Source organism: Habropoda laboriosa, unplaced genomic scaffold, assembly GCF_001263275.1.
Source record: "Habropoda laboriosa isolate 0110345459 unplaced genomic scaffold, ASM126327v1 scaffold22, whole genome shotgun sequence".
Classification (NCBI taxonomy): domain Eukaryota; kingdom Metazoa; phylum Arthropoda; class Insecta; order Hymenoptera; family Apidae; genus Habropoda; species Habropoda laboriosa.
The window spans coordinates 2,251,124-2,273,896 of NW_017100261.1; the positions used below are offsets into that span (position 1 = coordinate 2,251,124).

General features: G+C 39.9%; 5 protein-coding genes across 6 annotated transcripts in view; 2 read left to right on the forward strand and 3 right to left on the reverse strand.

Moving 5' to 3' along the window:
* Nucleotides 1-8,207, reverse strand: part of LOC108572700 (bicaudal D-related protein homolog) — a 29,508-nt gene extending 21,301 nt beyond the window's left edge. For both annotated transcript variants that reach the window (XM_017934973.1, XM_017934972.1), the window contains exon 1: nt 7,835-8,207. In XM_017934973.1, coding sequence (XP_017790462.1) covers nt 7,835-8,074 — 240 coding nt within the window. In that variant the 5' untranslated portion in view covers nt 8,075-8,207. The remainder of the gene's footprint in view (nt 1-7,834) is intronic.
* A 3,318-nt stretch (nt 8,208-11,525) lies between these two features.
* On the forward strand, nt 11,526-14,277 carry LOC108572765 (coiled-coil domain-containing protein 63). The gene is made up of 6 exons (XM_017935048.1): nt 11,526-11,876; nt 11,960-12,294; nt 12,719-12,942; nt 13,286-13,548; nt 13,690-13,979; nt 14,097-14,277. Exons 1-6 carry the CDS (start codon nt 11,526-11,528, stop codon nt 14,275-14,277), a joined length of 1,644 nt encoding a protein of 547 aa, XP_017790537.1.
* Nucleotides 14,278-14,526: 249 nt separating this feature from the next.
* LOC108572779 (coiled-coil domain-containing protein 42 homolog) lies at nt 14,527-15,909 on the reverse strand. Its single transcript, XM_017935060.1, has 4 exons — nt 15,794-15,909; nt 15,275-15,563; nt 14,946-15,185; nt 14,527-14,856 (listed from the first exon to the last, which is right to left on the reverse strand). Exons 1-4 carry the CDS (start codon nt 15,907-15,909, stop codon nt 14,527-14,529), a joined length of 975 nt encoding a protein of 324 aa, XP_017790549.1.
* A 410-nt stretch (nt 15,910-16,319) lies between these two features.
* LOC108572708 (protein sly1 homolog) lies at nt 16,320-18,333 on the reverse strand. Its single transcript, XM_017934984.1, has one exon. It carries the CDS (start codon nt 18,207-18,209, stop codon nt 16,320-16,322), a length of 1,890 nt encoding a protein of 629 aa, XP_017790473.1. The 5' UTR covers nt 18,210-18,333.
* Nucleotides 18,334-18,814: 481 nt separating this feature from the next.
* LOC108572694 (jmjC domain-containing histone demethylation protein 1-like) lies at nt 18,815-22,637 on the forward strand. Its single transcript, XM_017934965.1, has 7 exons — nt 18,815-18,933; nt 19,045-19,324; nt 19,427-20,114; nt 20,200-20,524; nt 20,612-20,909; nt 20,990-21,285; nt 21,359-22,637. The coding sequence occupies exons 1-7, from the start codon at nt 18,883-18,885 to the stop codon at nt 22,370-22,372; spliced, it is 2,952 nt and encodes a 983-aa protein (XP_017790454.1). The 5' UTR covers nt 18,815-18,882; the 3' UTR covers nt 22,373-22,637.
* Nucleotides 22,638-22,773: the final 136 nt, after the last annotated feature.

A 22,773-nucleotide genomic window follows, 5' to 3' on the forward strand; every position in this document is an offset into this window, starting at 1 on the left:
AACGAGGCAACGACTATTCAGAACGCGCTGTTGAGAACACGAGTGCCCTTCTGGCTCGAGTTTCCTTGGCGTGGTTAAAAATTTTCGCTATACTAGTTGCCACGCGTGCCCGGAAACTCGAGCTAGAAAACAGCGCTTGTCTCGTTGTAAACAAACGTGCACCACGCATGGGACCGAGAATATTCATCTATCCGTTGCCTCCGTTGAATTTCCTGCAACAACAATTGCGAATAGCCGGCCGTGGAGGAAACGAACGATACTTGGCATGTATCCTATCGGATCAGAGATGGAGTGAAGATCGACGACGCGGTTGTTTCGCGGACATCTAACGTTCCTTCTAATCTCCGTTCCTCGGGTAAACAAGCGGAGGAAAGAGGGTAGAACCGTGTGTCTACGAGATTCCGCTGTAACGGTTCGCTTTTTCGAGGGCTTCCGGTCCGCTTCGAATCGCAAGCGTGTCTCGTAAAGCGACTCCTCCGTTCTATGGCAATTAAGTCCTGGCTGGGTCTGGGAACCATTATTCTAACGCGATGCATGGATATTCATTTGTATCTTCGTGAAAATTCTATCTGCTCCTTCCAATCAGACGGAATCACGTTGAACATTACCTCAGACCCGTCTGTCTTGCTAATTTTCTCAATTAAAAACTAGACTCCTCGCCGTATCTCTATCATTTTCCCACGTGATACGCGGTGCAACGTGCAACAAGCTCGATAAAATGGAAAATTAAGCGGCAACGAACGAAGTAAGAAACGATCTACCGGGAAAGAGCTGTTGAAGAATTGCTCGTTTGACCGATGGAAAAAGAGAGGTTCTTTGTTAAAAGTGAATTTTCCACAGGTGTTACTTAGCTGGAAACGCTTCGAGGGAATCCAAACACGGACAGGTAGGGTAACTGTCTACCTGAGAATACGTTTGTGAAAAGCGTCGAAAGCGCTGGACAAAGGGAGAACCGTGAAGTTCTCGGAGGAAATGCGATAAATATTTAAAGGGAAAGGCGTGGAATACCGTTGGATACCTTCTTGTAATCGGCTAACCGCGATCTCACGAGGCACTTTCCTGCCAGCGTTAAACCGCGTAATATAGGCTCTAGGAAAAGCTTCAGAGCTGCGTCTGGTAGGCAGAGAACTTGCCTGGACAACGCAGTCTTGTTTCCCACTTTCTCACGGGTGAATTAAAGGGATTGTATAATGAGGACTATTGAAACATCTCGTTGAATCGAAGAACAATAAAGGTAACCGCGTTACGACGTCTAAACGAATTAGCCAAGACAGAGTTACCTCTGCTTTGTATTACCTGAACAATTTCCTTCTTTCTAAATTATAACAGCTTCACTACCTGCTCGAGATTATGACTCACTCTGTCTGTTTACAAGATAAATATTCTGGGTTATATATATAGAGTCTCGATACAGCTCGAGAGTCAGACGATATACACGTTGCATTCTCACCATAGAAAGTCTACTCTTTAACTTCTATTTTCTGTGAATTACGAATACGCGTGTGATCACGCACAGAGATAAAAGAACTTTCTGCATATGATGCTGGTGAATGTTGGAGTGTTTACGGGAACGATGGTGCGCGTCTCGCGGTTAATTATCGCGAGGTTAATGGGTGATCTTAATTTTTAATAGGCGGACTAGCGCGACGAGCAGATCACTTAATTCACGCGCTCGAGATTCCCAGGTCGCCGGCTTCGAGGAGCCCGTGGAATCTTGGCTTTCTAGATCTCGGCTGTGCCAGCCGTGTAAGTGCCGCTTTTTATTGCCGACACGGTGCCGCGATTATTCTTGCTGCCGCTTTCAGACGGCCAATTATACAATAACGAGAGGCAAACTTAGGCGGCTCGATTTCATTGCTACTCTCTGACCCACTTCTTTTCTTTCACCCTATGCTAACGACGGATCAAAAGCTCGACGAATTTCGCCCGGAGATTCTGGCTGTCCCTAAACTCCACGAAAATTGACAAATTTTTACCATTATTATCAATTTTTTTCAAATTACGAAAGAACGTGTGTAATTTGTTGAAGTTATTAGAATAAAATTTGAAGCAATTTTCTGCGATACATTTTTAGCAGATCATCGTCCGCACGTTATTGTGAATAAAGTAACATCGCGTTACAACACCGCGCCACGCGAATGCTAAACGGTCGGAATATTTAAGATCGCATTTACAACTCATCGTCTAACTTATCGAACCGCGAATTAAATTCGCCAGAAGTTAACCGGCGGCTATTGTTTTCGTTTTAACTGTTAATTGTTAATCAATTAACCGATTAAGTGTGCACGTTTCAATTCGAAAATTCCGAAAAACCTTCCGTGACTAAGTGGCCTCGTTTCCACGGCAATACACACGCATTTATTGCCTCTTTTCGTTATTAACATTCCTCCGCGTTGATTACCAAAGCTCCATTACGCTGTTTGGCCACAGAAGGGTTGCCAAAACGTTTCGAAAGTATAACTATTAAATAATCGCATAGTTCGTAACGCGTCGATGACGTCGACCGATCGTTAAAGTTAAAAAAAAAAAAAGAGGTAACACGTAATCGACTGGCTGCTTGTTCACCCGCTCGATTGTGCATAATTAATAACAAGCCCATAAGAAACGTACGAATCGAAGAAACGTGTGACAGTCACGGACGGAGTTGACAGTAGATCGATCGAGGAAACCACGTACACACGTTCGTTCATAAATATTAGGAGACCCATTATCTTCGTATATTTAAATCACATTTCTTCACCGAAGTTCTGGTATCGTGTCGTACAGCTGGATATCTTGAATTCATTGGTAGAAGAGCCGAGTTCATTGTCGAATTTTAGCATTGAACGCGGTATCGATCTTAACAGTTATCCACTTTTAGCATATCGTATGTAGTTGCAAGAAAAATACGACTCCTTGCACGCTTATTCAGAAAATGAACGAAGGAAGTGCAACGAGGAAAAAAGAGAAATTTTTTATTTTAATTGCGAATGGAGTATGGATTATCTAGTCGTCGAATCATATGTTTTTTACTGCAACGGCTAGCTGCACGAAACGAATAGAGACATTTGGCGTGCAAATGGTCAAGATGCTTTAGGATAGGCGCGCCAGTGGAGCTATTTTCGGGAAAGCCGTTTTACTTTTTTTTTTTTTAATGAACCATTGCATCTGTTTTGAGAACTTTCGCTTGCGGCCTGAATAGCAGCGTTAGCGGGTGCCATAAATCGTGCATTTCCGAAGGGCCAACGACTCGAGGCCTGGTGGTTTTGGTATAGTCGGCGAAAGAAATACAGCGAGATCGTAAATTCGCTCTGACGTCGAAATTTACGTGTTCGAAAATATCGACAAGCTGATCGACAGGAACCTGAGAAGATAACAGCTCGAAGCTTTGCTTAGCTTTGATTCAATCCCAAATAAGTGCTCGAAATCACATCCGCATGAAGTGTGCTTTAACTTGGATTCAATCCCAATCGAGAAACGTAAAATGCAGAAAACGACCTTAAGCGTGACTGCATCGATCTGTACCGATACTTAATGCTGTAATTTACGACCTCGCTATATTTCTTCCGTCAACTATACCAACCGCATGTGTTCCGGGCCAGCTGCGTTGGCAAATTGTCAACAGCGAGGCGTCTCTCCTCCAAATCACAGTCCTGGAAAAGCTCGCCAAGGGCGCAGAGAATGCAGGGTGCGATTGGTAAATTAAAAATGACCTGATTGGCTAGAAACGAGAAATTCGCCAATAGGAAAAGAAACTTAAAAGTCAGTCGTGAGCGAATCGTGCGGTATAAAACTTAGTCAGAACTGCAGACAGTGCATTCGAAAATAAAATACTACGAAGAATTCTACGATTCCATCGTGCAGCGATAACTACGATATTTGAATAATTTTGTAACAACTGTTTAGATTTAGTTTACATTCAATAACGGGAGTGTATACCGATCGCTGCTCGCTCCGAAATGCCTTTCTAGCTTTACATAACCGAATTTTAACGATACACAGCACGTGCGATAACACCGGATACTCGAGCCTGTAAAAGCAACATGCTCGGTTCTAATTAAAGCATCCGGAAACGCAACGTGGTAGGATCGAAGGCATGCCGGTATATCTACGTTATGCGAATCTTCTTTGCAATAAGTGCACGCACCTTGTATCTACATACGTGTACTCGCACGGGCTCGTGCATAATCGTGAATCGATTATGCACGGGGGAGGAAGACCGTCATCATCGTGAAAGTGAAATTGTTAAGGTTGATGGAATAGGCGAAATAAAAGAAAATCGAAGGAGGTTGGGAAAAGAATGAGAAGGTAAAGGTATGGGTGGATTATTTTCTCATCGATCCCGGACGAGGATGCATTCTAATAACGTTATTTCGAGGAATATTCATTCGCGTGAATCGCACGTGAGCGTAATGAAGAGAGAACAAGCTGGCAAACAACGGGCGATCATCGACGCGATACCGATCGTTGATACAACACCGATGACGTTCAGCTAATACGGCGGCTTTGTAGTTTTGTGCAATTAGCGGGTGAAATACGGCGCATAAAGAATGAAATATGTCGGTTTTTTCTTTTTTCGTTTTTTTCATTCGAACAGTTTTACATTTCTTTGACGGAATTCACGCATTTCTGCGGAACTTTCTGACGCAAGGAGTGATAATTATATCCGGAAGTAAGGCGGAAGACACGTCGGTCTGTTCGAAAGAAAGCACACTCGTTTCCGGAATGCACGTCGTTGCACCATAAGAAGGGAATCGCGAACATCGAAGAATCGTAATGATCGCGTGTCTCGTCTGTCTCTCCGGCGATTGGTGTATTAATTGTGATCTCGTCGAAACGAAGTCAATGCGAGAAATAAACCAACGCACGTTCTAGCACTCGATCAAAGTCACTCGAATTATCTACCAAAAAATCGGAGCAAACTGTACGAACTTTCACGATCTACTTTAGGTTTCAGTGAAATTGTCTTATAAATCTTCCACAACTTGCTACACATCACCCTCGATTTACACGGTCCGTAGATACAAACAAAGAAATTTAGATTTTTATTTTAAAAAATGTAAAACATGATCTTATTTTTGCAATTCTTATATTGAACGCAACGCGTGCAACTTTAATATCGTTGTAAATCATAGATTATATGTGTATCATAACCAGTTTGCGGATATTTATGTAATTATAACATACCATAACTAAACTGTGGTTGTTTATATAATTATAACATATCGAACTATATAAAATACACGAAAGTAACTCTTGAGATACGTAAAAAATACTAATCCAGAAATAAATGTACCATAATACAGTCAGTAACTCTCTTGCATTTTGCATAATTCAATACTGTGAGATCTGGGCCTCCATATCCTTCAAAAGGAGCAATAACATCGATGAAATACAGGTAGCGCTTTGGCTATGGGGGTAGAGTCTCTGCTTATCATCCGGTGGTCGCGGGTTCAATTCCCGCTGGTCCATGAAATTATTTTTCCTCGACTCCTACACGTTATAATTACGTAAACAACCGCAGTCTAATCGTATCCTTTCTAAAAAGTTCCATTTATTACGCATTTCCGACAAACGACCCAAAAATTCAAAGTTAAAAAGTAGCCCAGTGAAACTGGATCCCGGTTTACAAGCGGTGAACCACGCGCCGTGTGTAACCAGCATTGTAATCAAAGACAAAAGAGGAACACGGGAGCGTGTACAGCAGCAGGCGGAGGTCAAAAATACGGTGACAGGCAAAACGCGGAAAGATAGAAGAAGAGAAGCGGGTACGCAAGCAGGCAGAGCGTGATGCCGGGCATTGTCTTTGACGTTACGTTGCCTAAGTGACTTATTTCCACGCTTTCGTGGCTCTCTGTCCGTCGTCGTGAACCGTGTTCACGTCTAGCTGCCTCTCGCAGCCAGCAGCACGCGCGTGTCTCGACCGAAGAAACCAATAACCTTCCTCGGAATACGCGTGACCGGAAAAACGAATTGTCGTTACATAGGACGAACACCTTGGTTTTACGCTTTCCCGGGCTCCATGATGATGCTTAGATTGCGTATCGATCGCGAATAATACGCATGGCAACGATCTCGCGTGCAAGATCCTCTGTGCGGAAAGCACTCGTCGAAAGCCACGCGGCGCTGTGAATGCTCCAGAAAATTGCTAATGCAACGCAGGAAGATAGATCTTGATTATTATCCCGACCGAAACGGTTTCAATTTACTTTAATAAACGTCCGTGTTTCTTCTCTGAATTTTCGAACTGTTGATTGAACAGAGAGAGAGAGAGAGAGAACCGTTCATCAGCAGGTTGATGTTAACGACATTTTAAACAAGTTTCAACGTGACGTAAGATAGTGATTCATCGCGAATGAAATTAGCGATGCGAACGTCGGAAAAATCTGATTTGAAATTCTATGGAATTCCCAGTAGTGGGAAGTTCAATGTAAAAGTCTCGATTGCAACCGAATACGGGAGCATCGAAAGAGAAAATGTGTGTAGCCACGTGAACTGTAGTAGAGAGTAGTTGTGTGCCGTTTCGAATGCAAAAAGCGCGACAAGTTGAAAAATGAAAACGAGGAGGAGCATATGATGGTAATACGTTTATCAGGAATGACGCGGGTCCTCTCAATGTCAACGGTTCCCACTTATGCTCTCGCAGATAAATTTATCGGCGCCGCGATCTCGTATATCCCATTGCGCGCGGCTCGTAAAAAGTGCATTTGAAATTCCGAGCCGTGCCTCGTGGCCCGATTCCGGCGAAATCCACGGAGAAACGGTTTCTGTTCGCGGCGCGAGCATACCACGGACTTTCATTTTTTTTTCTTCTTTTCTTTTTTGTTTTGTTTTCGATTCACTCTCCAGAAGAAGCCACGAAAACTTCCGACAGGAAGATGCGCGCACGCAACGCGAATCGCTCGCCGTTGACGCTAATGAATAGTCTTTGCGTTTGGAGGCGGTCGCGCGGGCAACCCTAACCGTTTCGCTCGACTATCCCGAGAACCTTTAAACCTGATCGAAGTCTGCTTGAAAACGAAACTTTAACGTCGATCGTCGAAGAAGAAAAAAATTATACTTGAATAATACTATGTTAGAAAGATGAATAAAATTACATCTAATTTCGCGGAATAACGCACGAAAATGAAATGTTATTTACTGCGAATGATCAAGTGGAAAATAATAGAGCTATCGTTTAGATCGGTTGGCAATATGTTAAGGCAATTTTCATTACGAAATCCTGGGTAAAATGGCTATTAACTGCTAAGGAGTTTTAGACTGCAGAAAAATACTCGGATAGGTAGCTACGTTTTTTTTTTTTTCTTTTTAACGATTCACGCATTTACTCGCACGCAATCGCCGTATAACTCTACACTATTCATAGATCAGTAGGGAACCATTTTTTGATGCTATTAATAAGTGATAACCCGGCGACTCCCTTAATGCGAGCTTTCAGCCTAATGAAACAGCGTGTACCGGTCCGCGTGGGAACATTAGAGACGCGTACAACACGCCTCGGCGATTAATCTAATAAAACCATCCTTTACGCAACGCGAATCGCTATTGCTAATCTCACCACGAACCGTTATATAGGATTTATCGTTTCCGAATAGACGTTCGATTTCATTGACAACGCTGCAATTATCAAATTTTATCTTCCTGTATAAATTTATTTTTCCTCCATTAAACCAGCTACCTTAATCGTATACGATTATCAAACACTTTATTTTATCGGAGACGAGACACGGATTGATATAGTTGATAAGAAGTTTATGACATATTTGCCGGTTGAAAATTCGTTCCGAGAAACGATAAAAAGATGGAAACAAAACACAACACGCAAACGTGGAAATACAGCGTCGTAAATACTCACCTCTAATTTGGACGAGTACTCCTCAGTGAGAGCTTCACTTTGTCTAGTTAACTCCTGGTTTCGTTCGAGTAGTGCTTTTCCTAATTCCGCTGCTAACACGAGATCCCTGTCACGTTTCTTTAATAATTCCACTGGATCTTCGAAGTCCTCTTGATCCATCGAGTTCCGCCGTGTCTGGAGATCAGAAATCATGTCTTCGAGAGCGTACGGCTCTGGTTGGCCGTCCTTTTTCGGCAGCATTATGGCCGCGACTCGTTTCACGCTCGCCGATTATCGCTCGAGTGTCGCGTGTCCGCCTAACGCTTGACCTTTATCGTTGTTCGTAATAATGACACACGCAGAACCAGGTGGCCAACCGAGCATACGTCAGAACCATTTGTTCACCGTCAATACACTGGTCAACACGGGTAACTCGGGTGGAAACGCAACGTGAATCGAACGTCGCGTACAAGTCGATACTTGTGTCGTGATTGATCAACGTTTACAAGCAAATTCATATCTAAGATCTGATTCCAAGAAAACCGCTTGAAATTCGCTTTCAATCGAACGGGGGGGGATCGAGAATCGATCAGAACGATTCGGCAATCATTTTCAGAACACAAATGATATTACGGAGAAAACCGCTTGAAATTCGCTTTCAATCGAACGGGGGGGATCGAGAATCGATCAGAACGATTCGGCAATCATTTTCAGAACACAAATGATATTACGAAACTATCGATAATCCACACGTGTGAGTCATGGCGTTCACCTTCGAGTATCGTTTGATAAATCGCACGAGGTGCGCGATAAGTACCGTGTAGAAGTTCACTTTTTCCCTCGACCCGGCTAGTGCACGTAACATCGGAATCCAAACAGGTTTTCACGTTGATCGTTGAAGTCTCTCACAACCGGAAACGATCAGCTGTGATCACACTCGCCGACATAATCCTCCGTTGAGTATGTTACTTTCGAACGCTTTCATAAATCGAATTCGACACACGATTAGTGGCGCATAACACACGCGCACAATTGCCTCCAACTTCAGCGTTAACTAACGAATGGCGCGAACTGACTCCGGGAATATGTTAGGTTAGACTCGATCGATATTCCGCTGTCAAGCATCGTTATCGATCGATTGTCAATGTAACATCTTCGTCACTCTGCGCGAAAAACTGGGCGAATTGTTACGGGACTAATTCCACTGTTCTGCTCCGTTTCCTTGTTACTAAACGCGAACGTAGAGACAGCGAGGATTCCTGCCTCTCTGCTAGAAAGTCAACAATGTAACCGCGCTTCGAAACGACCAGCATGAGTATACCGCGTACGAACTTAACCCCTCTTCTCACTCTTTGTGTTCACTACACCCGTTTCCAGGTACGGCACACACGCAAAATTGCCGCACTGCTCACTGAAACACGTAAATAAGCGATCGTTATCGATACACGAATTACACTAGAGGCTGGCAGTCCAATTTTCCTCGATGATCGACCGTACACCACGAAATCCAACGCTGGACTGTCACGTCAAGCAACAGCGGCGTCTCTTGGTTATACGTGCGACCCGTTTCTACCAGATATCGATGTAACCTTCACAACAAAACAGGTGCTACGCTTGTTTCGAGTTACCCTCGAATAAATGTGATCTCATTGATTACGAGCATTACGTTTGACACTTGGGGGATACACCGGATTCGTTGGAACGTTTCTATATTTCGTGTACACCACGATCGTTGGGATTCGATCGAACGAACGCGATTCTCTTTGCACCGATAAATTGTCTTTGTTCTCGAATTCGAGGTTGGTTAGAGGCCCTTTCTCTTCGACGACGGTCTTGACTGGCTCGTAGCGTCACCGTGAACTCACTGTTTGCAAGAGAACGCGCGCAGAGGGACGCGGACACGCGAGGCGACCAGCTCGCCGCACCGTGGTCGGCCAGGTAGTGACTCACTAGCCGCCTGTAGAAAATAAATATTACGGAATCGTGCGCCGTACTTCTCAGCCAGGTTGAGATTCTCCCACCTCCGAGGCTCTCTGTGGCTGAAAGTAATTCGTTCAACTGGACTCGGGCATGTTCCGCTACGAAAAACGTTCACTCACACTGCCAAATTCCATTCGACCTGCAATTATCTCGACTTTGGTCGCCTTGTGTATTGCAATCGACGCCAAGTTATCGCGTTCGATTATCTCTTTGGCAAATCTCTCTTGTTTTATCGTACACTGTGCACACATAACACTGACTTTTCTGAGATAGTGACAAACGTATGTAGTAGAAGGACAGGCGGGAAAATAATGAAAAAAAATATAGCGTAGAAGGTTTACGTTTTCGTGCACGATACAATCGACCTGTCGACCTTCCCCTCTGAAGGCATACTAACCTCTCCCTTGTCTATACCCACCACCAGCGTAACCCCCACCACTTGACCCACCTGGTCGAACCGCCACCTGACTCGATCTCACGAAATCTATGGATCGTGTTTAACACACGATCCTCCAGCGTTTACCGCTGTTATCGATGTATTATGTTGAAAGAAATTTCGCGAAAACAAAGCACAATAAGGAATACATTTAGATCGCATGGTGAATATGTAACTCGAATACATCACAAAATTGACTACATCGTTTCGAGAGTTAGAAAATACGTTTCGTGCGAGATGACTCAGGCAATTTCACTATAATTCCATCGTGAAACTGAACGAACGTAGAAAACAAAGCGTCCTCGCGAAATGAAAGAAAATTGACATGGTTCTGAAAACATTTCGCAAACAGCCGTCTGCTGATCGAGTGAATAAAAAAAGATGTGTAATAAAATATATATATATTTTTTTTCTAATCTTTGGTCGTGACACCATTTGTTGACGATTAAACGTAAAGTAATACCGTAAAGTGTCCATCATTGACCGCTCTACTTACCAATGTAATCGTATATGTGTGTAATAAACGTCAGTTATCATTAAAACGACTTGCACCATCTAGTGGTTTTTCAAGTAACTGATTTTATCAGTGCAAAAATATCGCGTATCGTTTCTCGATCCTTGCGTAATCGTTTCCAACACTTTTCCGCCCGTTCTTTCGATCTTTCAATATTTCTTCGTACGACGAGGATAAAAAAATCGCTCGAAAAATTCGGCTAACGCGTGAAACCGAAATACCTGTTACCATACACCCCTGAGAGGGTGCCTGGCAACCGGAAGCACCAACAAGAACTGGTAGGCACGTACAGCTGGTAGAGGTATACAGGGTGGCAGATGTCTTTCTCAAATGTCGCCGTTGAACGTGATCGACAGTCAGATCGGGAAAGTGTTTTCCTCCCCTCCGTGGATCCTCGAGATCGTCTACGTAGGACGGTGAGGAAGATACGGACGAGGACGTTGGCAACTTCCGGAAAAATCTCTGAACCATCTAGCGTAATTTTCTACAAATGTTTAACAATTACCGAGTTGTAATAACCTTTTACAGTTACACGTCGATCGATAGAAACAACCTTACGCAACAAGTAGCCTATACATTTGTAATCATTTGCAACAACTTCGATAAATAAACTTTTCAGATCTTATCGCGAATTAGGTATAACGTGTTCTTTTACCTTCTGTCACTTGGTTATGTCGATAAGATTGTTTTCGCAAGAAACCAGCATCTTCGGGACATTTCGAGAGAAAATTGTAGTTCACGTTTTGCAAGGTTGTTCGTGTGTGGTCCAAGTATACCTGAAAATGGCTCGGAGACAGCAACACATGCCCGACGAGGTGGAGCTCGAGATGATGGCACAAGCTGAACTTTCAAGACTGAAAAGACAGTACAGGATAATGGAGAACGATCGGGCAGTTTGCGTGGAGGATGCAAAATTGCAGCTTCGCAATCAAACCAACATGATCGATCGTTTGGAGTACGAAAAATCGGAGCTCGTACTGCGTATCAGAACAGCGACGTCGAAGACGTTCGCTCGTAAAGACGAGAAAATGGAGGAGAAGCTGTCTTGTGTGTTAACGTTGCGAACCAAGTTCGACGATAGTATAAAAAGGGAGAAACAGGAGATATCAGAGTTGGACGACGAAATTCGCAAGGTTTTCTAATCACACTCGCCTTCGTTTCAGATATTCGACGAGTAACAGATTGAACAGAGAACTGCTGAACACTTTGTTTTCAGTTGTCTAAAGATATTACCGGTTTGAAAATGAAAGTTCGGTCGGATGTACAATTAAAGGAGCTGTCTTTGCGTAAGGAGAAAATGATTTATATGTTGGAGAATCGACTGGAAGTGGCGACGAAGAGGTTTAATCATGCTATCGCGCAAAACGCGAAGCTTCGTAAGGAAATCGAAGATTTGATCAAGGATAGAGCGCAGTTTATGACGCTTTGGAATAAATTTATGAGTCAGTTAGACACCGGAAAGCAAATTATCAACGATTTGATAGAACAGGCTACCATAGCGTTCAATCAACGAGACGAAGAATTGAACAAGTTTCAAGCGCTTCGCGAAAGGTGCGTCTGAAATCGTGCAACTGTTATTTTATTTATTACGAAATAGAATTAAGAACGTCGTACCTGTCGCCGCTAGTTTCGTGACATTCTTTTTCTTCTTCTTCCTCTTTTTACCAAATTGCGAAAGTTGAAAAGATCGGATCGTTATGCCCATAACTCGGTGAGCTGCATTAACGACCAGAAAGTTATTCGTATTTCGCCCAGAATGAATTATCCGTCGTTAAATTAGAAACTCGGAACCGAGAGTAACGATCGGAAATCAATGGCGCGTGGTAACGTCCGGTGATCTAGCTTCTCGAGCGATTATCCAATATTTTATTTGTCAGTTCGTTAATCGACGCTTGCACTTTCCTTCACTTCCGGTAACAGACTGCAATCTTGCGAAACAGAAATTAACGGTAAAATGTGTCGCTTTATTTTAAAGGGGATTGAGAGACCTGAAGACACACGTCTCGGAAATGTGCGAATTGCAACGAACAATGGACAATGAAATGAAGTTGCAAGAGTTCCTTGGAGTAAAGGGACAGTATCGTGAAACGGCCGATTTAAATGCGAAACGAGCAGCTGAGAGGAAAACTAGAATGGAGGAGAAACAGGAGAAACTTTCGTCTTATAAGAATATATTGCAAATGATCAAAGAATTCACCGGTGCTTATGCTTCTTTTCTCCTTTTCTTCTAGAAATATTAATAACACAGTTAACTCCAAATTTCTTTTTTTAATTTTCTTTTCAATAACTCCCTATTATTTTAAGAATTTTATTTCAAATGCACTTCAAAAGACATTCTGTTGATAGGATATTTTTTTATTAATTATATTGAAAATAGCATTAAGGGTCGTACACATATATGTGTGCTTGTTGCTCATCCAGGTAAAAAAAATATTGCAAAATTTAAAAATTACATCATTCGTACTGATGTCGAGTCACACTCGACAAAGGCGTCCAAAGGGTTAATAGTCAATTATTTATAACAAATCGTTGTATTTCGTAGGTGAACATGAGATCGATAAACTGACGGCGCACTTCAGAAAGCAGGAAGAAGAGAACTTTGCTCTATTTAGCTATGTGAACGAATTAAACGACGAACTGGATGATCTTCAGTCAAGGATGGTTCAGTTGACAGCAGCTATAGAAGAGGCTCAAGCTGTGAATGAACAATCTAGCCAACAACAGGCCGAGACATTGGAGAAGCTCAAGAAAGAGCTTGAAGAGCAGACTACTCTCGCTGATGCGGCTGAAGAAAGCCTGGCACAGGTGATGCCTCGCTAATCTCATTGAATATTGAAAACTTATAAAATCGAGACCCTGAATTAAGCCAATGGTCTGCTTGAAGGATCGTCGATTTCTATCTGAATAATTAATTCCGTCGAATTTCTTTTTCTTTTTTTGTTTCAGTGTGACGACGTTCTAGAGAAATTACTGAAAGGAATAGATTCCCTGTTTAAAGCAATTCGTTGCGACAATTCGCCGATTCTACAATTACTGGGTGACAACGAACAGATAACGAGAAGTAACGTGATGCTGTACTTAGGAATCATCGAAAAACGCATAACGCAAATGTTCCACAAAGTATATTGGCTGGACAGAGCGACGAAATCGCAACAGCTGCGACTCGACGAAGAAAAAAGACCCAGATTGAGAGTACCCCCTGTTGAATACATTGCTCCCACTCAACCTTGTGCCCTGTAAGTCCTTTTCCATTCCATTTTTCTTCCCTCTTCTCCTTTGGTTCTCCTTCTTTCTTCGCGAATCCTTCTGATTCAATTTCTTTGAGCCGTTTTTCTCCGAATTCAATCACACAGATGCGTGGAAAAAGAGGAATTGCAAATCGTATCTGAAGGTTTGGAGCAACCACTGACACGCGACGAAGCTACTAAAAAGTTACAGCAAAGGCTTGAAGAGGACTATTCAGATCTTCTGCATAACATATCTGGTTGTCATTTACCGGCGGCCAGAAAAATCATACAGAAACGATATCAATAAAATGGTAGTAGAAGGCCCGTAAATTGGATACAGAGTCGTTAACATATTCAAAGTACGAGATAATCGATTGGATCATCGACAGAATGATGGAATTTAAAAAAACTGGTTTCGCTATGAACTTTTTTCCCTTAACTTATTTTTAGTAAGAGTAGTAAGGTATTTATCGATATATGCTTTTTTTATTTTTTTTTCTTTAGAATATCTATTTACAAATAGTTCGACGAGTAATTTCAGCGTAAGTGGAAGTTTTTATTTTGTAGCGAGTTTTTTTGCTACTTTGATGATTCGTTTTAACTCAAGAACGGTTCGTTTAATGTGATCCAACTGTTGCTCGACGTCATCTTTGCTCACAGTTGCTGGAATACCCTTTCTCTTGCAGATATGCTGATACAGATTCCAGCAACACGTTTTTACCTGCGTGTGCTCCAAATTCTTCTCCGCGGTAGTTACTTTTATCTCAGACACTATTGTCTCCCATTTACGAGCTTGCGCCTCTGCTTTGTCACGTCGTGCTTGCAGCTTCGCCAATTTGTTATTCAATGCCATAAGTCTCTGTGACTTTGCCTCTGTCATATGATGCTACAAAGAAATAGATATTCGTCCTTCCTACTGTATAATTACAAATGAAAAGCTAATAAATAACATATGAAAAAAAAAAAGATATTTACTATTTCCGTCCCTCTCTCCTCTAATAGTTCAAGGTTTTTATCTTGATGCTCCGACAAAATTGTTCGTGCTTCGATTAAAGTTTCGTAACGATTAAAGATCTCGGAAATTGAATTAAATTCGCCGGTTTCAGCAACGACTTTCTCTAAATAATTTTGATACTTTTTATATTCTCCTACGTATCTCTTCATCATTTCTCGAACATCATTCATACGATTTAACTTCGCGGTCGTATCTTCGATCTGAAAAGAAAAAAAAACATGTTCTCTGCTGAGTAAAGAGAAAATTACTTTCTGTTTTTCTTTTTTTATTTTATAAATAATCCTATTACTTCTTCCTGCCTCTGTCTCTGACGCTCGCATTCTTCTTTAATTTTAACCTCCGCACGATCACGCTTTTCCTGATTTTCCCTCACGAATCTATTGAACTTTATAAACGATTCTCGGAAGACCAGTTCCTGACGCTTCATATTGTTCCATTGCTCGTCCATTAGCTTCCGTCTTTTCTCTTGTTCGACCCATTTCGCGCGTAATATCTCCTCAGCTTTTGTTAACTCACAACGTGCTCTGACTACCTCTAATGCCGGGTAAACTCTTGGCTTATCCCACTCAGGATACTTTCTAATACATAAAACACATACTTTACATATCTCGGGAGATGTTGGCTATTTTTTTTAAACGATACAAAAAATACAACGTAAAAATAAAATACTTTGACAACCTTTTTTTTCATAGAATTTTACATCAGTTTCCTATATTTGTTACCGAACTGAAAATAAAAGAACGGACAGAATATACTTGTAAATGTATCGTATATCGGTTATGAGGAATAAGTTTCTTTGTTACATTACTTAATATTACAATCTTCTTGCTTCGACAAGAAGTATTCCGTGACACCTTTCTGCGTATCTGTTGTAATAACAGCTCGTCGAATAAAATTTTTCGTTCCCTCTTCTATCTTTGCCATTTTAACCTATTATTTTTATCGATACTATTAAGAATATATATATATTACAATACGATATTCGGTAAATTTTTAATGGTCCACGAAACGATATTAAACTACGTATCATCCATTGATCAAACAATTTAAAATACAGGTTTGTTTTCTTACCACCAAAAAATCCCTAGATTTTTTGTTGCACATTACATGTTATTTGAATAAGCTAGGCTTCGACCACGTGGATATGACAAATTCAAAGGGCAGGTAAATATACCTAGAAAAATTATATCTTAAAATAATTAATCACATTTTATTTATTTTACATTTTTACAAGTAGTCAATAACAGCATTATGAAAAAATTAGCGTACGCTATAAGAAAGTAGGGGATAAATATTTTTTTTTTTTCCGACATTAACCGTGTAATCTGTAAAATTTACGAGTGAACCTCTTGTCCTAGGAGTGAAAGTTGTTTAAGTAATTGCTTCGCATTAATAAACGTTGATGAACCGTATGTAATTCGTTTATTAACCCCAGCGCCACTTTTCTGTTTTACATAGTCCACTAAATTTTGATATTCTATGTAATTTCCACCACCGACAATAAAAACAATTACATCTTGGAATGTTGGTCTATTCTTTGGCATTTGTTCTGTGTGCTTCAGTTGCTTTGGATCTAAATAACAATAATCATCTGTTTGTGATGATTGTCTTGATTCCATCACTTCATCAACTATTTTTGTAACAGGTAAATTATGTTTTTTCACAACCAAATTTTTTACTCCTTCCATTACAAAAGATGATCCCTGATTCATCAGCTTTGAAAACATACTAACTGTTTTAGTTCCACCACCTTCGTAACTGTTCTGAATTTCTGCTATCCTAGTATAATTCCTTAATCTTTTTATGTATAGTAAAGGATTTAAATCACATCCAGCAGCAGACAATGCTGCCTCAAGTTTATTGTAGTCACTATCCGACATATTTGTACAAATATAATATATAATGACAAGGCGTAGCTTATCCTCTGGAGTACCACAATCTGGGTCACTTATTGTTTCTAATACACTTCTATCTAATGTTTGTTTACTCATTATTTTTTCTTCTAATTCAAAGAATGTGTCAAGTCTTCTGGATTTTATGGAATTTAAAATGCCTGTTGCAATTGATGTGTGCATATCTATCAATCTTTTCATCTCCAACAGTTGTGGTAAATTGTTTACAGCATTTGTCAAACGTGCTGTATTGTTGGAAACCATTGACAATGCTACTTCACTATCAGTATCAATACCCATGGATGATTTCAATTTTTTAACATCCTCTTCAAAAGTACGATACTGCTCTAATTCCTCCTGTATTGCTTCAGCTACTCTAGGGAATGGACTACCTTTATGTTGACACCAAAATCTGTCCTTATTATCTAGTTCATAAGCTCGAGTTTTTGAACGTGTCCCTCCTGCAGGAGATCTTCCTACATTTTCTTCCACAACAAGTCTGTTTAATGCCATTTCTAGCACGTCATGTGCCAGTGCTTGATAGGTCCATGTATGATGTAATGGTGTAGCCATATCTATGTTACGATCCAATATTATTAGAAGTGGCCTTTGAAAATTATAATGACCAGTTGTTTCATTTTCAAATAAATTATTTCTTGCATCCCAAACATTTTCCCTTAATTTTTTGTCAATCATTCTAGCAACCATTTCTGCAGCATTTCCTCTTGGACACCTTATAATTGGAACAGTACCCAATGTGACAAACACAGAGAAAAGACAATCAACTATAATTTCCATTACAGATTCCATTTCGGTATCTTTCACTTCACCCCGATTAATAGCATGGTATGATATGATGTCACTGTTTTGATGTCTAAGAATAAACAGATCATCTTCCAAAGATATGAAGTTTAAATATTGATCGAATACTTTATGGATATTTGATACTACACCACCAAGCAATGCTGCAGCTGCTAAATCTTCTATTTTTTGTCTGCTTATTGGAGATATAAAGTTCAAATGATAAATATCGTATAATCCATTTTGTAAATCATGACCAATCCTGTCTAGATTTTCATCTGTCGGTGCACAAAAGTAAATAGCTGGCACTTCAGGAATAGAATCTCTGTCAGAATGTAATTGCATATGAAGTGTAATACCAAGCTCTCTGAGTTCTTTTACAGATATTAACGGTGAAATGATGTCTTGTCCAAGTCTATCGTAAATTAGAACTTTCCATATCGGTACAGCATCTTCTAATTTTTGCTCTGGTTGATTTAAATTTAACATCTGTTTTAAAGCATTTATTTGCCTGTCACGTAGGCTCATCATGGTTAACCCCTTTTTTGGAATATTCACTTTTAAAAATCTTGCTTATTTTAACAAGTATTTTAGTGTTTATAGATATGAAAAAAATTTCAAAATATTAACGACCGTGATTTTGAGACTACATAGAAGAAACAGAAGGTTTAAAACACCATATCGCAAAAAAATATGTCAACATTCGACTTTTGACTACACTTGTCAAAAACTATCCACGTAGTATAAGATACTACTAGAACTTAATACTTGTAATATAGGCCACATCAATAGTTGTTTAAGGTGACGCAAAATCTCTAGATTATTGCTGATAACTTGCTGGAAGTTTAATTGAAAATTTTACAATTATAATAATTTTAGAAAATACATATCTTTACGCTGTGATACTGTGTAAAAATCAGGATTACAAAATTAAAAAAATATGTATGTAATGCAACAGTACACGAATGGTTTAAAGTTTTTTATGGTTCTTATTGGTAGCATTGGCCGGCAACAAAATGGCGACCTCATTTTGCTGGGAAAGTAGCATCAAAGAAAAGTTTGATATTAATATTGAGTTATCGTGCGTGACATGTAAATAATAAACGAGATTCCGTTTATACAATATTGAAGGAACTGTTCTGACCTTCAAAAGATAATATACGTTTAATATTCGATGAGTTTTCGGTGATACGTTTCTGACAGCATGTCCGCAATGGCCGATGACTCTACTTCTCTGCCAAAAAGGCGTCAATTGGTAAACAAACTAAACATAAATTTTGAATTTAACGTTAAATGCAATTGTTCTTTATGATTTATTAACACAATTTCACTAAAAATTGCGTGTTTGTTACAATTTTAATCATAGCGGGAAAGAACTCGAAAGTTGTATACAGACGACTGGACCATAGGCGATGAGGAAATCGAGGGACGTAGGACTTTCCAGCTCGATGAAAAAATTGAGTGCGAAAGATACAACCTTAGCAATTTCACTGGATTATTTCGTGAAATGGGTGGTTCTGAATTAAATTTAGCATACCTTCAAAAGCATGGTCTCAGCATACCGTTGCTCTTCAGGGATAAAACTGGATTGGGATTACGTGTTCCCAGTTCAAATTTTACTGTCAATGATGTGAGGACATGTGTTGGTATGTTTGACTTGTAATTTCTTAATAAATTTCTCATAATGACATATATATTATTTAATATATATTACATTTTGAAAAATATTTATTATGAATGTTTATTAGGTTCCAAGAGGATATTGGATGTAATGGATGTTAATACACAGAAGAATGAAGATATGACAATGAAAGAATGGCAGAAGTATTATGAAGATCCCAACAAAGAACGGTTGTTAAATGTAATTTCATTAGAATTTAGCCACACCAAATTAGAACATTATGTACAATCACCTGAATTGGTACGACAAGTTGATTGGGTAGATGTCATATGGCCAAGACATCTGAAGGAAGCACAAGTGGAGTCTACAAATCTGTTGGAAGATATGATGTATCCAAAAGTGCAAAAATACTGTCTTATGTCTGTAAAAGGTTGTTATACAGACTTTCATGTTGACTTTGGTGGAACCAGTGTTTGGTATCATATTCTAAGAGGTGGCAAAATATTTTGGCTTATTCCCCCTACTGAGAAAAACTTAACCCTCTATCAAGAATGGGTATTGAGTGGTAAACAATCTGATGTATTTTTTGGAGATATGGTAGACAGGTGTGGTAGGATAACTTTAACAGCTGGCATGACTTTATTTATTCCAACTGGCTGGATACATGCTGTTTACACTCCTCAAGATTCTTTAGTGTTTGGTGGAAATTTTTTACATAGTTTTGGTATTGAGAAGCAATTGAAAGTTGCACAAGTAGAAGAACATACAAAAGTACCACAAAAATTCAGATATCCATTTTTCACAGAAATGTTATGGTATGATAATAAACCTGTTTAAGTAACGAAAAATAAATTTTTTTTTATATAATATGTGTGTAACTATGTTTTTTTATTATTACAGGTATGTTTTGGAAAGGTATGTTCATGTTCTTCTAGGCAGAAGTCATCTGGACATTTCGGAATCGCAACGTCAACATTCAGTACCACAACACCACCAACATGTACATCTAACACCGTTTGAATTACATGGTTTGAAAGCAATAGTTATGTATTTACATTCACTACCTTCTACAAAAAAGAACGTGCCTGAGCTAATTCGTGATCCTGTTGCCTTAATTCATGATGTTCGGTGTCTGGTAGAACAGCACAGACACGATAGTCCAGATGCGGCTGTAACAGGAAATCCTGTGTTGCCACCTCCGCCTCAGTTAACAATTGCTGAAAGGGTAAATAAAACTTATATTTCTAAATAAAAGAAATCGATTCTGTCTTTAAACTTTTATACATATAATAAATGTATTATTATGTTACAGGAACGTTTGAAAATAACTAAGAAAAGTTTTACAAAGATACCGAGGCACCACTCGCAAGAAAAGTCTGAAAGAGTTTTTCCACGACGGAGGCGTACTAGATGTAAAAAATGTGAGGCATGTACAAGGACAGATTGTGGAGAATGTATGTACTGTCAGGATATGGTCAAATTTGGTGGTAGTGGTCGTGCCAAACAAACGTGTTTAATGAGGCAATGTTTGAGGCCTATGCTCCCAGTAACTGCAGCTTGCAAAGTTTGTCGATTGGACGGCTGGGGTCAACTGCCTGCGCCATTAATGGGTATTTACTTTTCCGCTGCATCACTAATTTATCAACTGGGTAATAAGTGGAGATACTTCAATTTTTAATCTCTCATACAGGAAAACCAACACCTACAGCACCATCGAGTTTAGTAGAGTGCTCGATATGTTTCGACATTGTACATCCTGAATGCATAGGATTGGATCCTCAAAATATAACCGTCAGCGACGATTTACCGAATAGTTGGGAATGTCCCCAGTGTTGTGAAAGCGGTAGAAATCTAGATTGTAGACCACGTCAACCTAAGGCTCGTGCTCGAAAACTTTCAGTATCTAGCGCAGCTTCATCAGCACCCACAACAGATTCTGAAAGGGCGACTACACCAAGTAAACGTTCAAGACCCGATCCCAGCGATGTAAGTCCCCAAATGGAATCTGAAACGGTCTAAGAATACGAAATATTCATGGTTTCTATACAAAAAATTCCAGGCATGGAATGACAGAGAACCGGCTGAGGGCGAACAGCGAACAGCTTTGCGTACACAATTAGCTGTACAATTAACTGGTTCAAGTAGTAAGTCATTGAAGAGGCCCTACGTGGTGGTTAGACCTGTTCCACTTCCGCCTGTTCAAAGACCAGGGCCCGATTTTAATGGACAATCTTTAGCATATGACAAAACAGCATTACTTGCTATTTTTAGATTTTTAAATGCAAAGGACCTGGCGAATTGTGCCTTGGTTTGCCGTACATGGGCCAGATATAGTATAGATCCTAGTTTGTGGAGAAAATTGGATATGTCTCATTCCCATCTAACAGCTTTACATTTGACTGGTATTATACGCCGCCAACCGGAAAATCTGTCCCTTGACTGGACAAATGTCACTAAAAGACAATTAGCCTGGCTGTTAAGTAGATTACCACAGCTCAGAACATTATCTGTACAAGGTTGTACGTGGGCCGGAGTCTGTGCTTTAAGAACTTGCACTTGTCCACCACTTGTTACCTTAGACCTAAGTCATGTATCTGGACTGAATGATTCAAGTTTGAGAGAAGTTCTCAGTCCACCTACAGATTCGAGACCTGGTCTAATCGATAAAACTTCAAGATTAAAACATCTTAAAAATTTATCTTTGGCTGGATGTGATATAACTGATGTAGCTTTGAGATATATAGTTCAACATTTACCTTATCTTGAAACACTGGATCTTTCTTCTTGCGGTAGAGTTACTGATGCTGGTGTAGCTCAATTGGCAACTCCGCCAGCGCAAGCAGTAACGAACCTAGCATCACTGAATTTGGCAAACTGTAGATTACTCACAGAAGCAACGTTAGATCATTTGGCAAGATGTAAAGTGCTTAAACGCTTGGATCTCAGACACACAACTCAAGTTTCAACTCAGTCTGTAATTAAGTTTGCTGCAAAAAGTATTCATAATTTGCATGTAACTGATGTTAAGTTAGTAGAAGAAAAGAAGTTTAAAGCAGACGCAAAATTCACGTGAAAAAATGTATCTGTTTGTTGCGAGAAGTTTTGGCAAGTGCAATTTGGTTACAGTATAAAAACATACCGAACGACAAACCATAAACATTATGCCGAATTTCGATTAATAATTATTTATTATCATGAATATCCATCAGCACTGTATCGCATCTTCATAAAGTAAGAAAGTGGACCTGACTAGTATAGGATTTCTATTTGATAATATTCAGTTTTACCGATGTCACTGTGCGATCTAGGCAGAAAAAAGATACTTGTATATCATCTGAAACGACCAAGGAATGTTTTTCTTTCTGCTTTTTATTATCGTAGATGTCTTCCTTTATGCCTGGATAGCTCTGTGCATACTTCAAAAATGTTTTAACGAATACCGGATATTAAATAAGTAATGCAGATTTTAAAGGA